The following is a 25,792-nucleotide window of genomic DNA, read 5'->3' as shown; positions in this document are numbered from 1 at the left end:
AAGGCCCTTTTAAGGGCTATTTGTAATTTAGTATAGGGTAGGGAATTTTATTAATTTGGGGGGCTTTTTTATTTTATTAGGGGGATTAGATTAGGTGTAATTAGTTTAAAAAAATTGTAATTATTTTTTTATTTTCTGTAATTTAGTGTTTGTTGTTTTTCGTACTTTAGTTTATTTAATTTAATTGTATTTAATTGTAGTTAGTTCAGGTAATGAATTTAATTACAGTGTAGTGTTAGGTGTAATTGTAACTTAGGTTAGGATTTATTTTACAGGTAAACTTGTATTTATTTTAGCTAGGTAGCTATTAAATAGTTAATAACTATTTAATAACTATTGCACCTAGTTAAAATAAATACAAAGTTGCCTGTAAAATAAAAATAAACCCTAAGCTAGCTACAATTTAACTTCTTTATATTGTAGCAAGCTTAGGGTTTATTTTATAGGAATAATGTAGTTAATAATAGTAATTTTATTTAGATTATTTTAAATTATATTTAAATTAGGGGGGTTAGACTTAGGTTTAGGGGTTAATATCTTTATTATAGTGGTGGTGACGTTGGGGGAGGCAGATTAGGGGTTAGTAATGTGTAGTTAGGTTGCGGCGACGTTGGGGGCGGCAGATTAGGGGTTAATAACTATAATGTAGGTGTCGGCGGTGTTAGGGGCAGCAGATTAGGGGTTCATAGGTATAATGTAGGTGGCGGTGTCCGGAGCGGCAGATTAGGGTATAATAATATAATGCAGGTGGCGACGATGTCGGGGGCGGCAGATTATGGGTTAATAAGTGTAATATTAGGGGTGTTTAGACTTGGGGTTCATGTTAGGGTGTTAGATGTAAACGTAAAATGTATTTCCCCATAGGAAACAATGGGGCTGCGTTAGGAGCTGAACTCTGCTTTTTTTGCAGGTGTTAGTTTTTTTTCCAGCCGTCTCAGCACCATTGTTTTCTATGGGAAATCGTGTACGAGTACGTTTAGCCAGCTTACCGCTACCGTAAGCAGCGCTGGTATTACAGTGAGATGTGGAGCTAAATTTTGCTCAACGCTCACATTTTGAGGCTAACGCCGGCTTGCAGAAAACTCGTAATACCAGCGTTGTCTTAAGTGAGCATGAGAAAAAAAGGCTCGTTAGCACCGCACACCATTACCGACAAAAACTCGTAATCTAGCCGAAAGTTAGGGATTATATAGTAGTATAACAAGATGACAAAGAAGAAAACATAGCTATAAGATTCAGATGTTATGAAATATGCTGAATAGGAGCCATAGCTGTATTGTACAATATTAATATAATAACAAATATAGATTGTGTCCTGCTCGGACTTATATCCCCCTAGGGACTACAACATTTTTTTAACTGGTAAGTTTTGTATATAGGGGCAATATAATGTGCTGGGTATATAAGGAGGTATGCTGGTGGGAAAATTAGACATCTTAGGTGAGAAGGCTAGGTACCCGGGTACCAGTGCTGTAACAGTTAAAGACACCAGCGGCATCACAGTCTCTCCGGCCGCTAGCCACAGGAAAAGTGCTTATGTCTCCTTGGTTTTACCTTTTTAAAGTATCATGACTGTAACACCGATCGTGCCCGCATATAGCAGTAAAAAGTGTTGCCAGGTCTAATGCTTTGGTATAGTAGCTATAACTATAACAGACTAATGAACTATTCTAGTAAAAATTATACATAAAAGAACATTTAAATGTTTTGAAGGAAACGATAACGTTCTTTGTAATCCTTCTGTTTTTGTGTCATGCAGACTTTGGTGCCCTCTGGGGCACTGGTTTTCGGGCCTATTCTTTGGCTTCCCTAAGTGGGCCTCATTTTTGGGGCACAGGTGAATCATCAGCTGATTAAGTTGGCTGTTTTGCTTATTTCCATTCTGTAGGGAAGGCCTGGAGGAGTATTTGGGGACTGGAGCCTAGTGCTAAGGTTGACAAACTCCCATAGATATTTGCAAATTTATTATTTTAGATTTTAGGCTTGGCTGCTGGAAGCGTCTGTTTTCCCTTATGGAAGGTCCAATATAATGCTTTCATAGCAGATTTTCTGCTTTCTGTTGGCTTTTCAAATAGATTATATCTCAGTTAATTCCATTTTTGGTCTTTCTGTATAATGTTTGTGCTCCAAGCATCTTTTGTTAAAGGGACAGTCTAGTCCAAAAAAAACTTTCATGATTCAGATAGGGCATGTAATTTTAAACAATTTTCCAATTTACTTTTATCACCAATTTTTCTTTGTTCTCTTGGTATTCTTAGTTGAAAGCTTAACTTAGGAGGTTCATATGCTAATTTCTTAGACCTTGAAGGCCGCCTCTTAAGAATGCATTTTAACAGGTTTTTCACCACTAGAGGGTGTTAGTTCATGTTTTTCATATAGATAACACTGTGCTCGTGCACGTGAAGTTACCTGGGAGCCATCACTGATTGGCTAAACTGCAAGTCTGTCAAAAGAACAAATAAAGGGGCAGTCTGCAGAGGCTTAGATACAAGATAATCACTGAGGTAAAAAATATATAAATATAACTGTGTTGGTTATGCAAAACTAGGGAATGGGTAAACAAGGGATTATCTATCTTTTAAAACAATAACAATTCTGTTAAGTGTAGACTGTCCCTTTAATGCAATCTTTTCAAGTCTTTGTTCATATCCAATTTAGTTAGAGTTCTACTAATTTATCCTGGGTTCTTACTTTTAGATCCTTCTTAGTGTTATTTCTGTCTGGTCTCTTATATTGAAAACCTTTTTTCCAGAGACTATTTCAACAGCAGGGAATGTTTAAGTACTTTATGTGATACTGTCATCTTATTCGTTTACCATGATGGATAGGGATGGGCGAATGTGTTTAAATTCAAATTTGAATATTAGAACGAATGTTATTGTAGAAATTCGATTTACATAATAGAATGTTGATAAGAATGAATATTCTTAAAAATTCTATTATCGAATGTTATTTACAGTTTTCGAATGTCACTTTCAAATTCGAATGTGCCATTCGAATTTGAATGTGACATTCAAATTATACATTTATAATACACAGATGTAGAATAGAAATACTATTTCCAATGTCAATATTACATTTATTAAACACAGTATTAGACTAGAAATACTGTTTCGAATTTGAATGTTACATTCGAATTCGAATGTAGCATTCAAATTTGAATGTAGAATTTGAATTTGAATATTACATTTATTAAACAGTTGTAGACTAGAAATACTATTTCAAATTCGAATGTTACATTCAAATTCGAATGTCACATTAAAATTCAAATATTACATTTATTAAACACAGTATTAGACTAGAAATACTATTTCGAATTTGAACGTTACATTCAAATTCGAAAGTAGCATTTGAATTTGAATATTACATTTATTAAACAGTTGTAGACTAGAAATACTATTTCGAATTCAACTGTTAAATTCAAATTCAAATGCAGCATTCAAATTCGAATATTACATTTATTAAACACAGTTGTAGACTAGAAATACTATTTCGAATTTGAATGTTACATTCAAATTCGAATTTTACATTTATTAAACAGTTGTAGACTAGAAATATTAATTTTGAATTCTAATCTTACATTCGAATTCGAATGTGACATTCAAATTCAAATATTACATTTATAAAATACAATTGTAGAATAGAAATACTATTTCGAATGTCAGATTCAAATTCGAATAATACATTTATAAAACACAGTATGAGACTAGAAATACTATTTTGAATTTGAATGTTACATTCAAATTCGAATGTAGCATTCAAATTCAAATGTAGCATTTGAATTTGAATATTACATTTATTAAACAGTTGTAGACTAGAAATACTATTTCAATTCAAATGTTACATTCAAATTCGAATGTAGCATTCAAATTCGAATATTACATTTATTAAACACAGTTGTAGACTAGAAATACTATTTCAAATTCGAATGTTACATTCAAATTCAAATGTCACATTCAAATTCAAATATTACATTTATTAAACACAGTATTAGACTACAAATACTATTTTGAATTTAAATTTGACATTCAAATTCGAATGTAGCATTTAAATTCGAATATTACATTTATTAAACAGTTGTAGACTAGAAATATTATTTTGAATTCTAATCTTACATTCAAATTCGAATGTGACATTCGAATTCGAATATTACATTTATAAAACACAGTTGTAGAATAGAAATACTATTTTGAATGTCAGATTCAAATTCGAATATTACATTTATAAAACACAGTATTAGACTACAAATACTATTTCAAATTCGAATGTTACATTCAAATTCGAATATTACATTTATTAAACAGTTGTAGACTAGAAACACTATTTTGAATTTGAATGTTACATTCAAATTCGAATATTACTTTTAAAAAACACAGTATTAGTCTAGAAATACTATTTCGAATTTGAATGTGGCATTCGAATTCAAATATAGCATTCAAATTCGAATATTACATTTATTAAACAGTTGTAGACTGGAAATACTATTTTGAATTCGAATGTCACATTCAAATTCGAATATTACATTTCAAAATTGAATGAATACATAGCTAAACATTCTTTTATTCAAACTAATATTTTCAAATTTTATTGAAAAATTCGAAAACGAAAATAGAATGTTATATAAACATTCGAAATTAGATGTGAATAAACGAAGGTATCAAAATTTGTTTTAAATTTCGAAGTTTTAGAAACATTCGTCCTAAAGATGGATATTGAAGTCAGGATATTATTTTTACCTTCCTTCAGTCCTGATAGGGAGGAGTATCAAATTAACTAATTTTTAACCTTTTTTTTTGGTTATGGTCTGGTTTCTGCTAGAGGACTCAATTTCTTTGTAGCTGTCATTTCTCTTTGTTTTGTTATAAGGTCCTCATTTTAGGTAGAAAATTGCAAGGTCTACTATATTATTTGGTTTGTTCAAGTTATTTTGTGATCAAACAAATAGAATAGAATGAGTTCCAGAGAGGCTCATGGTATTCTCATCAGGGTCAGGCTCCTTCTAGTCCTACCATCTTTAGTTTGGTTGTACAGAGGTTCTCTAAGGATTACAGACCAAAAGGGAACTTTGTTTATATTTTAACTTGTTGTTTGCCTATCAGCTTCTGCTAGGTTTGGTTGGAAGATTTTTGTCTTCAGTTTTTGACTAAATTAATTAAGTATATACTGCAATATTATCAGTTTTTATGCATCATTATTACTTTCCCACCCTTTCTTTTACTGCTTTGTATTCGTTTCAACTGGTAAGTATTACCAGGGGGCCAAGATAACTGGAAATTATCGCCAAAATATAGGCAATTTCTATATCTTGATGCATACCCTGGGTAATACTTACCAGGCTCCCTCCCTTTTGCCTGGTTCACCCATTTTGGCTGGACCTCACTAGGAGGAGGAAGGGGTGGGGTTCCATGCTACCTTTTATAGGTAAATGGGGGCATGGATGGTTATGTCCACGCCCCTCTGGAGAGAGGGTCTTTTTTGAAAATAAGAATAGTGTTACAGCTCCAATAACCCTTTTGGTAGTATATATTAGTTAGAAGATTTCTATACCATACATGTATGTGTTGTTGTTTTTTTAACCTTTTATTGAGGAATTGCATCACACAAATAACAAACATATGCAGGAATACAAGATACAGTTGTAAAGCGCACATGGGAATATACTGTGATCATTAGTACAGACATTATTTAGAGTCATTTTGTGCTTCCTAAATTGCAGTCCTCATTATAGTCCCTTTTGATGTGAATGCAGATCACTTTTGGACCTTCCACGCTGAAGTATAAAACTAGAAATTAACAAACAAATATAAGCAATTTCTATATCTTGGCTCATATCCTTGGGTAAAAGACCACTCCCCTGATTACCTATAAAGGCAATCTGAACCCATTCCCCTTATCCTCTTAGAGATGTCTAGCTTTCAAAGGTGGAAAAGGTAAAAAGGAAAAAAGGGAAAGGAAACCTGGTAATCCAAGAAATTGCTTATATTTGTTTGTTAATTTCTAGTTATCTTGGCCCTCCCTGGTAATGCTTACTAGTGAGGAGAAAATAAAGCAATATAAATAGGTAAACATTGGGTGGGATAAAAAATAAGCCAAAGAAAAAATGCTGCATAAGAAGTTTATTAGGAAACCACAGACGATAAGACTTTTCGTCCAAATTTTGCTGTAGAAGACTGTTGCACATCCAACTTGTAATGTGAAACAAAAGTATGTGGAGAACTCCAGACTGCCGCTTGACATATCTCCATAGGTGAAGCATCTGCTTGCAAAGCCCATGATGTTGACACTGCCCGTGTAGAATGTGCCTTAAGCCCAAATGGAACTGGTTGATTCTTTTGTTTATAGGCTTGAGAGACGGTTTGAACTGTCCAACTTGCCAAAGTGGATTTTGCAGGAGCTTGACCTTGTCGTAGACCCTTTGGTACCACAAACAAACAATCTGTTTTCCGAATAGACTTTGTCCTAGAAACATATGTGTGAAGACAACTTACCACATCAAGTCGGTATAATGGCTTCCCAGGAGAGTCTTGCATCTCTGGACAAGCCAGAAAATGTTCCTTGACAGATAAGGCTCTTAATTCAGAGACTCTTCTTGCATATGTAACTGCAATCAGAAAGATGGTCTTTAATGTGAGAAACCAGAGAGAGATCTCTCTAATGGGTTCAAATGGTATTTCTATTAAAGCTTCCAAGACCAAAGGAAGGTCCCATGTTGGAATGATAGATTTTGTAAAAGAGGTTTCACTGCAAGGAAAACAGAAACAGAGGCGCCACATGTGTAGATCAATCAAAACAGACAATATCCAAGTTAGATGAGATACAGGATACTCACAAACGTGAAGGCACTCTCTTGTGCCTGTAGGAGCGGGCTGGTATTTAAACAGCAAACCAGCTAGCTGTACCAAGGGATCCCCGTCAGGATATCCTCGCAACAGTAATCCTTCACTAGATTGATTCCAGCAAAAAGGAAAAAATGTTCAGAGGGGAGGAAGGCTAAACAGCCTTATGGTTACTGGCAAGGGAAATGCCACACGAACACCAGATTTGTTTAAAAAGTATCAAGTATTTTATTTTACAAAAGATAAAAAATACCATCAGTAACCATATGTTTGCAATATGTTGTGAGTATCCTGTATCTCATCTAACTTGGATATTGTCTGTTTTGATTGATCTACACATGTGGCGCCTCTGTTTCTGTTTTCCTTGCAGTGAAACCTCTTTTTGAAGATACACCATCGTTTGGGTGAAGACCGAGAGCTGCCTTCTATTTCTACTTCCATTTATTTGGACTTATTTGGACTTCAGTTGGGATCTTTCCCATTTCACCTATTGATACGTCTGTATTCTCATATATATATTTTTTATTCTATCATTATATTTTATGTTTTATATTTTACATTTTACAGATTTTACCATTTATTTTCTATATATTGTTTTATAGGTTTTTTTACATTTTTGGTATCACCAAAGGGGTTTTTTGATTGTATATCAGTACTATTTTCTGCCCTGAGTCATTAGCGCCTCCTATAGGGGATTTGTGGTATTACTCTAATATCACAATATCCCTCTTAATACTTTTTGTAGATTTTGTAAAAGGTTGAATATGAGCCAAGGCCTGAAGTAATTGATGGACCAATGGTCTCTGTGTCCACTTGATACCAGAAATGGCTGAGATAGCAGACACTTGAACCTTCAATGTCCTAGCGCAAAGACCTCTCAAGAATCCTTCTTGTAGAAAATCCAATATGTGATGTAATTTTATATTTGCAGTAGAAGCATTATGCTGAATCATCCATGCTGAAAATGAATTCCATACTCTGTAATAGGCTGAATAAGTAACCTTCTTTCTAGCCTGTAGTAAAGTTTGAATAACTGAATCTGACATTTTCAGTTGTCTATATCTTGTGATCTCAGCAACCATACCATCAGGTCTAAGCGTTGAGAGGCAGATATCCCGTTTAGATTCTTCTGTACACAAATGAAAATGGGTGATACTTCCTTGAGAGCTTGTAAACTCCTTGTTTCTCACTGAAAGTGAATGTAGGACCTTGTTGTCCTGTTGTCAGTTAGAACTTTTACTGAATTTCCCTGGAGTTGCTTCTGAAAGTGAAACAATGCTTGATAGACTGCATTTATTTCCAGAGCATTTGCATGAAGGGATTGAAGATTTCTTTGCCATGACCCCTGTGCGTATTTTCCCTGGCACATACCTCACCAGCCGAGTTTGCTGGAACCTGTCTGTATAATTATCCAATCTGGTTCCACCAGAGGGAAGCCTCGAGAAAGGTTCTCTTTCTGAAACCACCAATGTAGACATCTTCTTAACTCCACTGGACAAGGAATCTGCTGACTGAGTCCCAGATGTTTTCAAATCCATTTTCGAAGATTTTACTTAAAAGGATGCATCCTCCATCTTGCCCATTTCACCAAATGGTTGAGGGAAGACATGTGACCTAACAGTTGCATCCATATTTGAGCTGTTAAACAAGATGATTTTTTAAGCTTTTTGAAGTAAGTTATCAAATTGTTCCTTCTTTTCTGGGGCCACAGAGACTAGTGCATTCTTCGTACCAAACTGTGCTCCCAGGAAAATGATGGACAGAGTTGGCTAAAGCTGACTCTTTTGTCGATTTATCAACCATCCAAACTCCTGTAGGGTATGAAGAAGCTGTTCTTTGTGACATTTTGCCTGTTGAATGGTGTTGGATGTCAAGAGAATGTTGTCTAGACATTGTATCACAAATAGACCTCTGACCCTTAGTTCTGCAATAAGAGGAACTAGGGTCTTTGTAAATACTTGAGGTGCTGTGGATATGCTGATTGCTGAATGGAAGAGCAGTAAACTGGTAGTGTCTTCTTCCTATGGCAAATCTTAGGAATTGCCTGTGAACTTCTGTAATAGGAATGTGGAAATAGGCATCCTTTAGATCCACTGATAACAGGTATGTCCCTGGAAGCACTGCGTTTGTAATTTAAATACCTGAGATTAGGGTTGCACCAATACCGATACTAGTATCGGTATCGGTGCCGATACCAAGTATTTGCATGAGTACTTGTACTCGTGCAAATGCACCGATACTTAAACCGATACCTCCAATTCCTACCCATACGCCATCTTGTGGCATTTTTCAAACTGCATGTTCCCATTTCATTTTAAGCTGGAGTGGAGACTTAACTAAAAATTGTTCTGCCAATACAAATTGCTGTTATTTGTATTATTGTACACCAGAGCAGTCATTCAGACAAACCCCTGAAGTACTGGGCAGTTAATAAACTGAGATTTAATGACCCAAAAATATCTTTCTAACCCATGCAGTAGTGTGAAAAGTGAAAGACTGTTCAGCTTAGCGTCAAACGTCCTTGTTGTTAGCAGAAGCAGACTTATAGCTTCTGTTCCTTAATAAGAACTTTCCACTAACTTTTGAAAAAATATTCTAATTGCTAGATTGCCTGTTATACTACTAGTTCTCCTCTTGCACAATTATGCTCAAAACATACTGTACTCTGAGGAACAACCTTAGCCAGGGCTGGACTGGGAATAAAAAGCAGCCCTGGAAAAATATGAAGACCAGCCCTATTTTCTGTTGAGTCAGTAGAATGTAAATGCCCCATTTTTCTCAAAGGGGATTACTGGGATACTCCTTCCTCAATATTATTTTCAGAATTAAATTATATTACTTTGTATTAAGTACAAATGTTAGATTGATGAGTTATATAGGCACCCTACAACCCAATTGCATCCAGTAATCCCCCCTTTAAATTGTAGCTTTCCAGCCCTAGCTGCTGCAGCTGTTATTTATTGTTGTTATTATTAACATGTTATTGTAATATTTTTATTTATAAATATGTTCTGTAAACTTTGTGACAACAAGCACATAAAACTGTTTTATTATTTCAAAATGTCTTTTGAGATACAGTTCATAATTATAAAGAAGTGATCTTAAATCATTACTCTGTAATGTGCTAGGTAAACTGTCATGACATAAAAAAGTATCGGTAATTGGTATCGGCGAGTATTTGAAAAAAAGTATCGGTACTTGTACTCGGTCTTAAAAAAATGGTATCGGTGCAACCCTACCTGAGATCCAGGACTGGTCTCCAGGAATTGTTCTTCTTTCTCACTGGAAACAGAGGAGAATAGAACCCTTGAAATCGTTGGCATGGCGGAACCTCTGGAATTACCTCCTGTTCCAGAAGTTTCTGAACAAACTGCAGAATTACCTGATGTTTCATTTTGTTCTCTGGGAGTGGTGATATTACAAAGCAAGGAATTGGAGGTTCTTGAACTTCAGTGTATATCCCCTTTTGAGGATCTGTAACACCCATCTGTCTGAAATTACCTTTGTCCAGATGTCTCTGAATCTGGAAATCTGGACAGGCGTACCTTCATTTTTTCTTGTTCTGACAAAAATTTGTCGCCCTGGTACGACCTCTACTTCTTGCCTGCACCTGTGTTTTCCAGTCTGGGTTACAAAAGGACTCCCTTCTGAAGAAGTTTTAAAATTTTGATATGGATTTTTCTGTCTATGGGCATAAGAAAAAGACTTGTTAAATATTAGTCTAAATCAAAAGAGAGAAGCGCTCAACCTGGGAACGAACAATAGCATAATAGCTTTTTTCTATGGCTAGTTACCACTCAAGAAGCAGCCTTTTTTTGCTCAACATGTGCCAGACGTACATTTTGGCCTATTGTGGGTCTTGTAAGTGATGTGCAGCCATATCCCTCTAGGCACACTGAGCAATGGGTCCACGTCTGGATTCCCGCATCACACTTAGGGAGACTTCCCAAAGTGTCATAATTTGCATAAATAAAAAGAGAGAAGAGCTCAACCTGGGAACAAACAATAGCATAATAGCTTGTTCTATGGCTAGTTACCACTCAAGAAGCAGCCTCTTTTTGCTCAACATGTGCTTTTTACAGAGAAGATTGCCTGGTATTTCGGGGCTGGACTGTACTGTGAAGTCAGGATCAGACTGATATGCTTCAGGAAAGTTCTTCTCTGTGAAAGGCACATGTTGAGCAAAAAGAGGCTGCTTCTTGGGTGGTAACTAGCCATAGATCAAGCTATTATGCTATTGTTCATTCCCAGGTTGAGCGCTTCTCTCTTTTTATTTATTTTTTGTTAAATATTGGTGTCAGAGGAAGAAATTAACTTTTCCCCCTGAACGCTTTGAAATCAAGGTATCAAGCTCTTTACCAAATAACATGTTACCTTCAAATGGTAGGCCCAGAAAATTAATTTTGGAACTGGGATCGGCCTCTCAGTGACATAGCCAAAGTGCCCTTCTAACCATGTTAGCTGTATTCATGGATCTGGCTGTTAGATGTAACATCTCAGAAGCAGCAGATAATGAAAAGGCAAAAGCTTTCTTTAAATCAGGAATAAAAGGCATAAATGATTTCACATCTTGAGAGGTAGAAATACTTTGCATGAAATTAGTAGACCAGGTATCTGTAGCTTTAAATACAGAAAATAAAGCCAAGAGAGGATGCAAAACAGGTCCTTGCTGCAAATAAAGCTTTTTAAGATTATGCTCCATTTTTCTTTCCATTACATTTCTAAAAGCACCAGCATCATCTATAGGAAATAACATTTTCTTAGTTAATCTTGAAATTGCTGCATCAATTTTAGGTGGAGTAGAAAACTGACAAACAGGTGGTTTTGGCAAATGAACATTTTTGAATATTTTTCTAAAACATTAAACTGTTTTTCATTGTTTGAAAATTCTTCGAAATAAATTTTCTTTATAGATTCAGTTATACGAAAAGTTTCAATAAAATCTGCTTTAGATTTAAACCAGTCTGAAGATACAGAAGGTTGTTCATCCTCAACACCTAAAGTCTCTTTGATACATTTAATAAATTCACATAATGTAGCAGTTTAAAAAACAGCAGAAGACGCAGGATCATTTGAATAAACTGAAGATGCCTTGCCATCAGAATCAGTGTCAGATAGTTGAACACCCTCAGAACCATGTTCACCAGAAAATGTGGCTGCATTAGCACTTCCACCAAAAAGTTGAAAAAGGCAATCTTTACATAATTTCTTGTTCTGCCAATAGGGTTTATCACATAATGCACAGACAGGCTTGGGCTCAGGCTCAGGACTAAAAAATAAAAACCCCATAAGAAAAAATGGTTTAAAATAACATTTGCAAAAAACATACCTTTTTAAAGTATCTGTATTTCCTTGGGCAGTGTCAGGATTAATATTAGGCTCTTGCTCCATATTGGGAAATTTTTAAAAGTAAGGCTAAACTATTTAAAAAAAAGAAGAAGCCCAAATTTACAATGTTATATAAGAAGTGTTCTGACACAACAGCACAACCGGCATATAGCCTAGGGACACACGGTGGGAAAGAAGGCAACCTGGATCATCCAGCAACGCTTCAGAAAACCAAGAAAGGCAACTGATACTGCCAGGCCCACACCAAGATCAATTTGAAGTGCGCACTCGCACTTCTGAGGATCCTCAGACGGAACCCCCATGATGTTAATTTCCAGTGACGTCACTGAACATGGCAGCTCCCATCAAAGGCCTCTCTAAGGAAGACCTATACAGCTGCTCCCACCAGCCAGGATCCATCCGCTGCAGGAGAAACAATAACTGGTTCCCAGGTAAGTTCTAGCAGCCACCCACTGCCCAGGATCGAAGAGGGTCTCCTAGTCCTGTCCACATTGAAGGCTGGACATAACTAAGAGTATAAGGGGAATGGGTCCGGATTATTTTTATAGGTAATCAGGAGAGTGGTCTTTTCTGTCCACGCCCCTTCGGGAGAGGACTTCTCACTGGTAAGCATTACCAGGGAGGGTCAAGATGACAAAAAAGAAAACATAGCTATAAGATTCAGATGTTATGAAATATGCTGAATAGAATCCATAACTGTACTGTACAATATTAATAAGATAACAAATATAGATTGTGTCCTGCTTGGACTTATATCCCCCTAGGGACTACAACATTTTTTAACTGGTAAGTTTAGTATATAGGGGTAATATAATGTGCTGGGTATATAAGGAGGTATCCTGGTGAGAAAATTAGACATGTTAGGTGAGAAGGCTAGGTACCCGGGTACCAGTGCTGTAACAGTTAAAGACACGAGCGGCATCACAGTCTCTCATTTACTGAGACATCAAATAGTATTATGTTGTTTTCCTTTCCCGTAGCTACGGCTGCTAACCACAGGAAAAGTGCTTATGTCTCCTTGGTTTTACTTTTTAAAGTATTATGACTGTAACACCGATCGTGCCCGCATATAGCAGGGAAAAGTGTTGCCAGGTCTAATGCTTCGGTATAGTAGCTATAACTATAACAGCCTCATAAACTTTTCTAGTAAAAAATTATACATAAAACAACATTTAAATGTTTAACTGTGTAGAATCAAACTAGCTACTCAGAGATCCTTTAGCTGTTACAGGTTGTGTCCCCTTGATATGGTGATCCCCATTTTTAGGGTCTTAAAGCTATGTCAGCCACAGGATTTGACGTAAGAAAGAGTCTTGGTGAAGGCTTAGAAGTTTCCTTTTAGGGATTTGTTAAGGTATTCCTGGATGAAGTGATGTTGTGAGGTAACCTCATATGTTGCCCCTCCGTGAGCGCCTGTTGAGTAAGCAGTACTGTTTATTGTATGTAGGGCCTCAGCCCGGTTACTGTCCTTTGCCATCAGCGCAGGTGCTAGCACAGACATTGGGCGTATCGTTTTTGCCGATACAGTCTCCCGAAGAGCACCCCATAACACCCGGGAGGCTTACTGGTGCTTGTCTTCCCGTCTGCGGAGGTCCTTCCAGGGCGCCCAGTGGAGCGTTTATCTTTAGTGCCGTGCTCGATTTAGTACGTTTCTTGGATAGTACTGCGTGGAGGCCGCCCGGCACCTCCAGGGGCTCCATGCCATGCAGCGGACCACTCAGCAATGTTCTTTCCATGCGCTGAGGCCCCTTCTGCAGGCTACCAGTCACAGTGGGCTTGATTGCCATTTGTTCCTCTGTCAACATATATGTTACCCCAATCGGGCAATATTGGGTCATTAGGTAGTCCAGTGGGGCTTTATCAATAAGTTTCTGACACAGTGCTTCGAATTTGTGCCACTGGACACTGAGGCTGTCTTGCAGAGTGATATCCCTTGTTAAGGCCATTATGACTGTAGTGCTGCAATAGCTTTCTCTTCTTAGGTCTCCTGAGTAAATGTGATAGAGTCCCAGCAGGTCTGCCGATATAGTCAGTTATGACTAAGTACCTTGAGTTAGCGCAGGGGTGGCGTAGTCCATGTTCAGCCGCCGCTCTAGGCCTCAGATGTCTGTGTCAGGTCTCCGGTATCAAAAATACAGCGTTTGATAAAGTTTTATATGACCCCTTGAGTGATGGAGCACCTCAGCTTGCTGAAAAGAAGGTTTTGCTGTAAATATTCTCCCTAAATCTATAGAATTTTTTAATATCTAAATAATTAGATATCAATGCAAAAACTACATTGCACCATCTTAAACCACTGTGCAGATGGCTAGAATTTCTTTCCATTATTTAACAGTGCATTGTTTTCAATTACAGATCAGTCCCACCTTGCTGCTAAAACTTTACAACTATTGCATCTTCAAATTCCTACTTACCTAAGCCTACCAATACCTTGCAGTTTAACTTTAAATTATAAAAATCATAACACACCAAGGTCCAGTGAAAATGCTTGATCATAACCATGTCACAAACTGACAGGTTGTACAGCAGGGTACAGGAACATGCACTTTCTTTGCCACATTTTAGCAAAGCTCCACCCCAGGACTGGGAGAAGACTTTGTAAACTGTAAAGCAAACTCCAGATTTCTAGTACCCAGTGCCCTTCCTATAAAAATAAAACATCTGTCTTTACTGTATCAGCCAACTTAAAGAGTGACTATGGGTTATTATGTGTATATTGCTTGTCCCCTTTCAGCACTTGATTCAGCAGCAGTGCAATATATTTCAGTATATGTACACTATAAAGTAAATCTTAGGAGCTAGGTGCAGGAGGATATACAGTGGGGCAAAAAAGTATTTAGTCAGCCACCAATTGTGCAAGTTCTCCCACTTAAGAAGATGAGAGAGGCCTGTAATTTTCATCATAGGTATACCTCAACTATGAGAGACAAAATGTGGAAACAAATCCAGACAATCACATTGTCTGATTTGGAAAGAATTTATTTGCATATTATGGTGGAAAATAAGTATTTGGTCACCTACAAACAAGCAAGATGTCTGGCTCTCACAGGCCTGTATCTTCTTCTTTAAGAGGCTCCTCTGTCCTCCACTCATTACCTGTATTAATGACACCTGTTTGAACTTGTTATCAGTATAAATGACACCTGTCCACAACCCCAAACAGTCACACTCCAAACTCCACTATGGTGAAGACCAAAGAGCTGTCGAAGGACACCAGAAACAAAATTGTAGACCTGCACCAGGCTGGGAAGACTGAATCTGCAATAGGCAAGCAGCTTGGTGTGAAGAAATCAACTGTGGGAGCAATAATTAGAAAATGGAAGACATACAAGACCACTGATAATCTCCCTTGATCTGGGGCTCCACGCAAGATCTCACCCCGTGGGGTCAAAATGATCACAAGAACGGTGAGCAAACATCCCAGAACCACACGGGGGGACCTAGTGAATGACCTGCAGAGAGCTGGGACCAACGTAACAAAGGCTACCATCAGTATCACACTACGCCGCCAGGGACTCAGATCCTGCAGTGCCAGACGTGTCCCCCTGCTTAAGCCAGTACATGTCCGGGCCCGTCTGAAGTATGCTAGAGAGCATTTGGATGATCCAGAAGCGGATTGGGAGAATGTCATATGGTCATATGAAACCAAAGTAGAACTGTTTGGTAGAAACACAACTCATTGTGTTTGGAGGAGAGAGAATACTGAGTTGCAACCAAAGAACACTATACCTACTGTGAAGCATGGGGGTGGCAACATCATGCTTTGGGGCTGTTTCTCTGGAAAGGGAACAGGACAACTGATCTGTGTACATGAAAGAATGAATGGGGCCATGTATCGTGAGATTTTGAGTGCAAACCTCCTTCCATCAGCAAGGGCATTGAAGATGAAACGTGGCTGGGTCTTTCCGCATGACAATGATCCCAAACACACCACCCGGGCAATGAAGGAGTGGCTTCGTAAGAAGCATTTCAAGATCCTGGAGTGGCCTAGCCAGTCTCCAGATCTCAAACCCATAGAAAACCTTTGGAGGGAGTTGAAAGTCCGTGTTGCCCAGCGACAGCCCCAAAACATCACTGCTCTAGAGGAGATCTGCATGCAGGAATGAGCCAACATACCAGCAACAGTGTGTGACAACCTTGTGAAGACTTACTGAGAACGTTTGACCTCTGTCATTGTCAACAAAGGATATATAACAAAGTATTGAGATGAACTTTTGATATTGACCAAATACTTATTTTCCACCATAATTTGCAAATAAATTCTTATCAAATCAGACAATGTGATTGTCTGGATTTGTTTCTGCATTTTGTCTCTCATAGTTGAGGTATACCTATGATGAAAATTACAGGCCTCTCTCATCTTCTTAAGTGGGAGAACTTGCACAATTGGTGGCTGACTAAATACTTTTTTGCCCCACTGTAAACAGTCCCCTGCATGAAATAAAAAACAGCACCCCACGCTGGGGTTGGAGCCCATCAACATGTAAAAGGTACAGACACTCACCTGCTGGCAGCCTGCTTGAATAACTTGTACAGAAGTAAGCAAATGGGCAGAGAGTGTTCAAGTTAGGCACTGCATAAGGCAGCCACTTAGTGCACTCTGTATAATGACATGCATCTGTTTAAAGGAACAGTATACTGTAAACTTGTTTTTCCCTTAATGCATTTCCAATGACTTGTTATGCCAGCTCTAGAATATAAAATGTATGAGAAATTGTATTTTCATGTTTATTTGTGTATATGAAATAGCTGGTTTTGTGCTTTAAAAATAAAATTATGGTATCACTTTTGTGTACACACACTTGCTTCCTTATCTGATATTTGTCTGTAAACCAAACCAAATGAATCATTGGGAGCAAATTAAAGAGTTAACATGTTAGGGTAAACTGTCCCTTTAAAGGGACAGTCTAGTCAAAATTAAACTTTTGTGATTCAGATTACTTTTATCTTCAAATTTGTTTTGTTCTCATGTAGGCTCATATGCTAATTTCTTAGCCCTTGAAGGCCGCCTCTTATGTCAATGCATTTTGACTGTTTTTCACACATATCTGCCATATAGATAACATTGTGCTCACTCCTGTGGAGTTATTTATGAGTCAGCACTGATTGGCTAAAAAAAAATGAAATAAGGGAGTAGTCTGAAGAGTCTTAGATAAAAGGTAACCACAGAGGTAAAAAGTATATTAATATAACCGTTTTGGTTATGCAAAATTGGAGAATGGGTATAAAGGGATTATCTATCTTTTTAAACAATTACAATTCTGGAGTAGACTGTCGCTTTAAATATTGAAGAAATAAGTGAAAAGTTGTAATTTTATAAAGTAATATGTGTTCCCATATTGTAATTTGTTTACCTAGGTTTAAAAAGCTGGTTTTCTAAGGTATAGTTATAAATGGCCTATAACATAAGAATGTTTCTTTAAAAAAGAAAGGGGAGTGGTTTAGTAGAAGATTTTACCTCCCGTGTGAATGATATTTAGCATTTTAGACACTACTACCACACCTGTTGGATATATAATCAGTAACAGAGATACAAAAAGGAGTGAAATCATTCAGTAAGTACTGGTTAGATAAATATCTCAAGTTTCTTAGGAACTGATTATCTAATTCTTAGTAAATCACATCACATTTGGAGCGATTTTTCTCTCTGTAGAGATCCAAATAGTTAGAGAATCTTGTCAAATGTGACAGATTAACCGTGTGCAATGACAATTAGTCTAATGTTGAGTCTGTTTCTCCCTCAGACCTTCGCAGATCAGATTTTTGGGGTATTTAATTGGACGATACCACTGGCTGTGGCCTTGTCATGTTTTGGGGGATTGAATGCGTCAATCCTTGCTGCATCCAGGTAAGAAGCTGTATTATGTACTTGTGCACCTTATAGATTAAGCAGTGGTTTGCATGACTTCCTCTCACAGGGTGAAATACAAACTTCTGTAAAGTTTCTCTCCCGTTAAAGAAATCTCACCAATTTCTAAGCTATACTTTGTGTTATATTTATCAAACTGGAGAGATCTTACAAACTTCACTCTTAAATCTCACTAGAATAACAAAAATGTAATATTTTGTATGAAGAACATAGCAATGTAAAATATGTGTAATGCGCAATGTAGATCTAATGCAGTGTCGGGTTAGCACATATGAAAACGTAGTTACCTTAAGGCGAGTTATTGAAATATTAAATATAAAATATTAAAAAATATTAATAATAATTATAAAAAATTATTATACTGTAAAAAATTCTAAATAATCCATAGAATATATGTATATTTATTTACAGTCGGCCAGATTACGAGTTTTGCGGTAAGAGGGGTGCGTTGCTAACTTGCACATTATTGTCACTGATCACTTTCCTACAGCGCTGGTATTACAGGTTTTCATAAACCCGGCGTTATCAGGCAAGAAGTGAGCGTAGAGCAAAATTGAGCTCCATATCGCACTCCAATACCAGCGCTGCTTAAGTCAGCGGTGAGCTGGTTGTACGTGCTCGTGCACGATTTCCTCATATACATCAATGGGGAGAGCTGGCTGAAAAATAGTCTAACACCTGCAATAAAGTAGCGTAAAGCTCAGTAACGCAGCCCCATTGATTCCTAAGGGGAAACACATTTTATGTTTACACCTAACACCTTAACATGAACCCTGAGTCTAAACACCCCTAATCTTACACTTATTAACCCCTAATCTGCCGCTCCCGACATTGCTGACACCTACATTATACTTATTAAACCCTAATCTGCCGCTCCAAACATTGCCGCCACTATAATAAACATATTAACCCCTAAACCGCCGTACTCCCGCATCGCAAACGCTAGTTAAATAGTATTAACCCCTAATCTGCCGTCCCTAACATCACCGCCACCTACCTACATTTATTAACCCCTAATCTGCCGCCCCTAATATCGCCGCCACTATACTAAAGTTATTAACCCCTAACCCTAAGTCTAACCCTAACTAAATTAAATCTAAATCTAACCTACTATTAATAACTAAATAATTCCTATTTAAAACTAAATACTTACCTATAAAATAAACCCTAAGCTAGCTACAATATAACTAATAGTTACATTGTATCTAGCTTAGGGTTTATTTTTATTTTACAGGCAAGTTTGTATTTATTTTAACTAGGTAGAATAGTTACTAAATAGTTATTAACTATTTAATAACTACCTAGCTAAAATATATACAAATTTACCTGTAAAATAAAGCCTAACCTGCCTTACACTAACACCTAACCTTACCCTACAATTAAATAAATTACCTAAATTAAATACAATTAACTAAATTCAATACAATTACAAAACCCCCCCACTAAATTACAGAAAATAAAAAACAAATTACAAGATCTTTAAACTAATTACACCTAATCTTATAGCCCTATCAAAATAAAAAAGCTCACCCAAAATAAAAAAAAACCCTAGCCTAAACTACCAATAGCCCTTAAAAGAGCTTTTTGCGGGGCATTGCCCCAAAGAAATCAGCTCTTTTACCTGTAAAAAAAAATACAAACAACCCCCCAAAAGTAAAACCCACTACCCACACAACCAACCATCCAAATAAAACCCTAACTAAAAAAACCTAAGCTCCCCATTGTCCTGAAAAGGGCATTTGGATGGGCATTGCTCTTAAAAGGGCATTTAGCTCTTTTGCAGCCCAAACCCTAATCTAAAAATCAAACCCACCCAATATACCCTTAAAAAATCCTAACACTAACCCCCGAAGATCCACTTACAGTTTTGAAGAGCCGACATCCATCGTCAACGAAGCCGGGAGAAGTCTTCATCCAAGCGGCAAGATGTCCTCAACAAAGCCGGCAGAAGTGGTCCTCCAGACGGGCAGAAGTCTTCATCCAGACTGCATCTTCTATCTTCATCCATTGGCTGATAGAATTCTATCAGCCAAACGGAATTAAGGTTGAAAAAATCCTATTGGCTGATGCAATCAGCCAATAGGATTGGGCTCGCATTCTATTGGCTGTATCAGTCCTATTTACTGATTGCATCAATCCTATTTACTGATTGCATCAGCCAATAGGATTTTTTCAACCTTAATTCTGATTGGCTGATAGAATTCTATCAGCCAATCGGAATCTAAGGGATGCCATCTTGGATGACGTCATTTAAAGAAACCTTCATTATAGAAGAAGCCGTCGATTGAAGAGGATGCTCCGCGTCGGATGTCTTGAAGATGGACCCGCTCCGCGCCGGATGGATGAAGATAGAAGATGCCATCTAGATGAAGACTTCTGCCCGTCTGGAGGAACACTTCTGCCGGAATCGTTGAGGACATCTTGCGTCTTGGTTGACAATGGATGTCAGCTCTTCAAAACTGTAAGTGGATCTTCGGGGGTTAGTGTTAGGATTTTTTAAGGGTATATTGGGTGGGTTTGATTTTTAGATTAGGGTTTGGGCTGCAAAAGAGCTAAATGCCCTTTTAAGGGCAATGCCCATCCAAATGCCCTTTTCAGGACAATGGGGAGCTTAGGTTTTTTTAGGGTGTATTGGGTGTGTTTGAGTTTTAGATTAGGGTTTGGGCTGCAAAAGCCCTTTTCAGGGCAATGGGGAGCTTAGGTTTTTTTAGTTAGGATTTTATTTGGGGGTTGGTTGTGTGGGTGGTGGGTTTTACTGTTGCGGGGGTTGTTTGTATTTTTTTTTACAGGTAAAAGAGCTGATTTCTTTGGGGCAATGTATTTCTTTTGTAAATTTCTTTTGTAATTTGTTTCTGTAAATTTCTGTAATTTAGTGTTTTTTTTTGTAATTTAGCTAATTGTATTGAATTTAGTTAATTGTATTTAATTTAGGTAATGTATTTAATTGTAAAGTAAGGTTAGGTTTTATTGTAAGGCAGGTTAGGTTTTATTTTACAGGTAAATTTGTATTTATTTTAGCTAGGTAGTTAGTAAATAGTTAATAACTATTTAGTAACTATTCTACCTAGTTAAAATAAATACAAACTTGCCTTTGAAATAAAAATAAACCCTAAGCTAGCTACAATGTAAGTATTAGTTATATTGTAGCTAGCTTAGGGTTTATTTTATAGGTAAGTATTTAGTTTTAAATAGGAATTATTTAGTTATTAATAGGTTAGATTTAGATTTAATTTAGTTACGGTTAGACTTAGGGTTAGGGGTTAATAACTTTAGTATAGTGGCGGCGATATTAGGGGCGGCAGATTAGGGGTTAATAAATGTAGGTAGGTGGCAGTGATGTTAGGGACGCAAATTAGGGGTTAATAATATTTAACTAGTGTTTACAAGGCAGGAGCGCGGCGGTTTAGGGTTAATATGTTTATTATAGTGTCGGCAATGTCCGGAGCGGCAGATTAGAGGTTAATAATTTTATTTTAGTGTTTGCGATGTGGGAGGGCCTCGGTTTAGGGGTTAATAGGTAGTTTATGGGTGTTAGTGTACTTTTTAGCACTTTAGTTATGAGTTTTATGCTACAGCTTTGTAGTGTAAAACTCATAACTACTGACTTTAGAATGCGTTACAAATCTTGACGGGATAGGGTGTACCGCTCACTTTTTGGCCTCCCAGGACAAGCTTGTAATACCAGCGCTATGGAAGTCCCATTGAAAAAAGACTTTACGCAATTTGCGTAAGTTGATTTGCGTTAAAAAAGGCCAAAAAAGTGTGCGGTGCCCTACACCTGCAAGACTCGTAATAGCAGTAGTGAAAAAGCAGCGTTATAACCTGATAACGCTGCTTTTTCACCTTAATGCAAAACTCGTAATCTAGCCGAGTATCTATAATATTTTTTATTATTATTAATATTTTTTAATATTTTATATTAAATAATAACATATTCCTATATGTAAAGAACATTAGAATGTGAAATATTAATAACTCCTGTCGGGTTAGCGCACAAGCGATAAGTGTTTTTTTCTTCTATGCTTTTCATTGAAGTCTATGGGGTGAATCTGTTATCGTGGTCGTGATATACAAGATCCTGAAGTTAGTGCGCGTTGAGTTTTGCTCGGGTGCAATAATTTTACTTTCAACTTGTAATAGGTGCGCCAACTTGCGCACAAAAAATGATTACTTCTAGTGAAGTATACACTTGGATGGGAGCACTAAATAGAGCACCACTTGTAATCTTACCAATAACCTATAATTTTTACTTACACAGATGGGTTTTATAGTTCTTAATTGATGCCTCTGGTTGCAGGCTGTTCTTCGTTGGATCTCGGGAGGGCCACCTTCCTGATGCTCTCAGTATGATCCATGTAGAGCGGTTTACTCCCATTCCAGCGCTCCTCTTTAATGTGAGTATGCTTTTGTAAAGTCTGTATTTCCACATTAAGTCAGTAAGCCTTTTTTTTGTCTCTGCTGGAGTGTGAGAGAGCCAAATATCAGTTACATGATTGTGAATGCAGATATGATAGTGTTGGACCATGACTCCTCTACCATTTTTTGCAGGGAGCAATGGCTCTGGTATATCTGTGCGTTGAAGACATATTCCAGCTCATTAACTATTACAGCTTTAGTTACTGGCTTTTTGTAGGACTGTCTATTGCTGGCCAGATGTATCTGCGCTGGAAAGAACCCGACAGACCGCGGCCCCTCAAGGTAACTTACAGATATCTGTGACATTACATCTCTGTATTCTGTGTGCCCTTTCTATACCTCCTTATCTCCTGGACACAATATTGTTATTATGTCCTCCTCAGTGTATTTTGTCTCTAAGGCCTGCTAACTTTTCCATTTTTATCCTTTGCAGCTCAGTTTGGTGTTCCCAGTGGTATTCTGTCTCTGCACCGTGTTCCTGGTAGCTGTACCGCTATACAGCGACCTTATAAACTCTCTTATCGGGGTAGCCATTGCATTGTCTGGGGTCCCCGTCTATTTCTTAATCGTGCGTATACCTGAGAAACGGAAACCACAGTGTCTGCGAACATTAGCAGGTATATAGTTACAGCGTTTATAGATAAGGTGTTTAACCCTTTGAGTGCTAAGCACTTTCCCAACTGGGTGCTAAGCTTTTTTTTAACTTTTTTTTTAGATCCCCAAGACTTACACTGTTGGAAAGGATAGTTGATTACCTTTCCGACGATGGGTCTTGGGGGTCTGTAGCTGCTTAGATGCCTGAGATACAGGCTTCTAAGCAGCATGCCCCCTGCTCCTATACTTTAAGTTTAAATAAAGTTGCACAGTGACGTCATTGCGCGCGACGTCACCGTGCATAACGTGAAGTCCCGGCAATGCCTGTCACTATGCAGGCCTGATCGCCGGGGTAGGAGCGGGTGTGAGCCCCCAGATCTCCCTCAAGGTGGGAGAGTGCTAGCGACAGCTCTGAGCCGTCGTTAGCACCAGAGTGGAAAACTCTGCGACGGCTCAGAGCCGTCGTTAACACTCAGGAGGTTAAAGAAACGTGAAACACATTTGTTTTTCATGATTCAGATAGAGCATACAATTTTAAAATTTGGTAATTTACTTTTATTATCACATTTTCTTCCTTCTCTACATATGTTTTGTGGAAAAGCAGGGACCTAAGCCACATGTATATATAGCAGCAGTTTTGCAAGAATGTTATCCCTTTGCAAGAACACTAGATGGCAGCTCTATTTCCTGCCAGTCTGTGCTCCAGACACCTACCTAGGTGTCTTTTCAACAAAGAATAGCATGGGGACAAAGCAAATTTGATAATAGAAGTCAATTGAAAACTTTTTTTAAAACGGTATGCTCTGTCTGAATCACAAAAGAAAACTGTGGAGTTTCATATCCCTTTAAAAGATAATCACACAACCATTAAATGTATGTGACAAGTGAATTGATCTAAGTATAGAATAATGTTTTCTGCTTCTGAAAGATATTAGTGATGATATATGAATTGGGAAGTGACTCCGGTTTTGCTCTTTTTTTGCAGCTGCTGTGACGCGTTACACCCAAATCCTCTGCTACTCTGTTGTGACTGAGATGGATGTACAGGAAGAGGTGTTAAAATCTGAATGACAGAAATACAACACTACTGCGCCCGCAGAGACCTCATGGGTTACATAATTTATTGTTTAAACTGGATGAGTGTTGTTATCTCATCATCATTTACCCCTTCACTGCAGGACAGTGTTCTGACTGGAAACATTTTAGTCTTTTCTTTCTGGAATGGAAGAGGTTAATAATCAGTCCCTAACTTGAGGCGGAATATTAAGCAAGCTGATTGATGCTGCTCTTTGTAAGTTAAAGTTCCCTCTTTCTCCTGAGCTCACACCTGCCCAAAGTGCCTTATTGCTTCACAATTCAGGAAGCCAGAGACTTCACAGACAGATCAGCTGTGTATTGCTCTTTAAAGTAACAAGACTGAGCAAACACCTGGTTGGTTGTGCACACAAAGTAAGAGAAGTACCATTTTGGCAGATTGTTGTTTGAAGCTTTGTGATAAGAAATAAACATAAAAGATAAACAATCTCTCTGTGTTATTCTAATAATAGCTTCAGTGTTTATTTCCTGACAGCACATTATTAAATTCAGACATCCCAACCTGCAAAAACTAATTTCAGGGAGGTGGCTTCACCGGCTACTGTGCAACCAACCCCCCCCCCCCAAAAAAAAAAACCTGATAAATTTCTTTCTTTTGCGATGTACCGAGTCCACGGTTTCATCCTTACTTGTGGGATATTATCCTTCCTAACAGGAAGTGACAAAGAGAGCACCCACAGCAGAGCTGTCCATATAGCTCCCCCCTTAACTCCACCCCCCAGTCATTCGACTGAAGGCCAAGGAAGAAAAAGGAAAAACTATAAGGTGCAGAGGTGACTGAAGTTTTCAATAAAAATACTATCTGTCTTGAATAGACAGGGCGGGCCATGGACTCGGTACATTGCAAAAGAAAGAAAATTTATCAGGTAAGCATAAATTTTGTTTTCTTTTGCAAGATGTACCGAGTCCACGGTTTCACCCTTACTTGTGGGATACCAATACCAAAGCTTTAGGACACGGATGAAGGGAGGGACAAGACAGGAATCTAAACGGAAGGCACCACTGCTTGCAAAAGAAGCAAAGTATCCGAAGAAGCAAAAGTATCAAATTTGTAAAATTTGGAAAAGGTATGAAGCGAAGACCAAGTCGCAGCCTTACAAATTTGTTCAACAGAAGCATAATTTTTAAAAGCCCATGTGGAAGCTACCGCTCTAGTAGACTGATCTGTAATCCTTTCAGAAGGCTGCTGTCCAGCAGTCTCATAAGCCAAACGGATGATGCTTTTCAGCCAAAAGGAAAGAGAGGAAGCCGTAGCCTTTTGACCCCTACGCTTTCCAGAATAGACAACAAACAATGAAGATGTTTGACGAAAATCTTTGGTTGCCTGCAAATAAAACTTCAAAGCACGAACTACGTCCAAGTTGTACAACAGACGTTCCTTCTTAGAAGAAGGATTAGGACACAGAGAAGGAACAACAATTTCCTGATTGATAGTCCTGTTAGTAACAACCTTAGGAAGGAACCCAGATTTGGTACGCAAAACCACCTTATCAGCATGAAAAACAAGATAAGGCGAGTCACATTGTAATGCAGACAGTTCAGAAACTCTTCGAGCTGAAGAGATAGCAACTAGGAACAGAACTTTCCAAGATAGAAGCTTAATATCTATGGAATGCATGGGTTCAAACGGAAC

At 37.8% G+C, this 25,792-nt stretch overlaps 1 protein-coding gene across 1 annotated transcript in view; it reads left to right on the top strand.

The window, feature by feature from the left end:
* SLC7A7 (solute carrier family 7 member 7) overlaps positions 1 to 24,586 on the top strand; it is a 58,992-nt gene extending 34,406 nt beyond the window's left edge. Inside the window, exons 6-10 of the mRNA XM_053700578.1 lie at positions 17,930 to 18,033; positions 22,352 to 22,448; positions 22,603 to 22,752; positions 22,904 to 23,087; positions 24,050 to 24,586. Coding sequence (XP_053556553.1) covers positions 17,930 to 18,033; positions 22,352 to 22,448; positions 22,603 to 22,752; positions 22,904 to 23,087; positions 24,050 to 24,135 — 621 coding nt within the window. The 3' untranslated portion in view covers positions 24,136 to 24,586. The remainder of the gene's footprint in view (positions 1 to 17,929; positions 18,034 to 22,351; positions 22,449 to 22,602; positions 22,753 to 22,903; positions 23,088 to 24,049) is intronic.
* Positions 24,587 to 25,792: the final 1,206 nt, after the last annotated feature.

This window comes from Bombina bombina, chromosome 2, assembly GCF_027579735.1.
Source record: "Bombina bombina isolate aBomBom1 chromosome 2, aBomBom1.pri, whole genome shotgun sequence".
In the NCBI taxonomy this organism is placed as follows: domain Eukaryota; kingdom Metazoa; phylum Chordata; class Amphibia; order Anura; family Bombinatoridae; genus Bombina; species Bombina bombina.
Note: the sequence above shows the minus strand (reverse complement) of the source record. Positions and strands in the feature narration are given on the sequence as shown.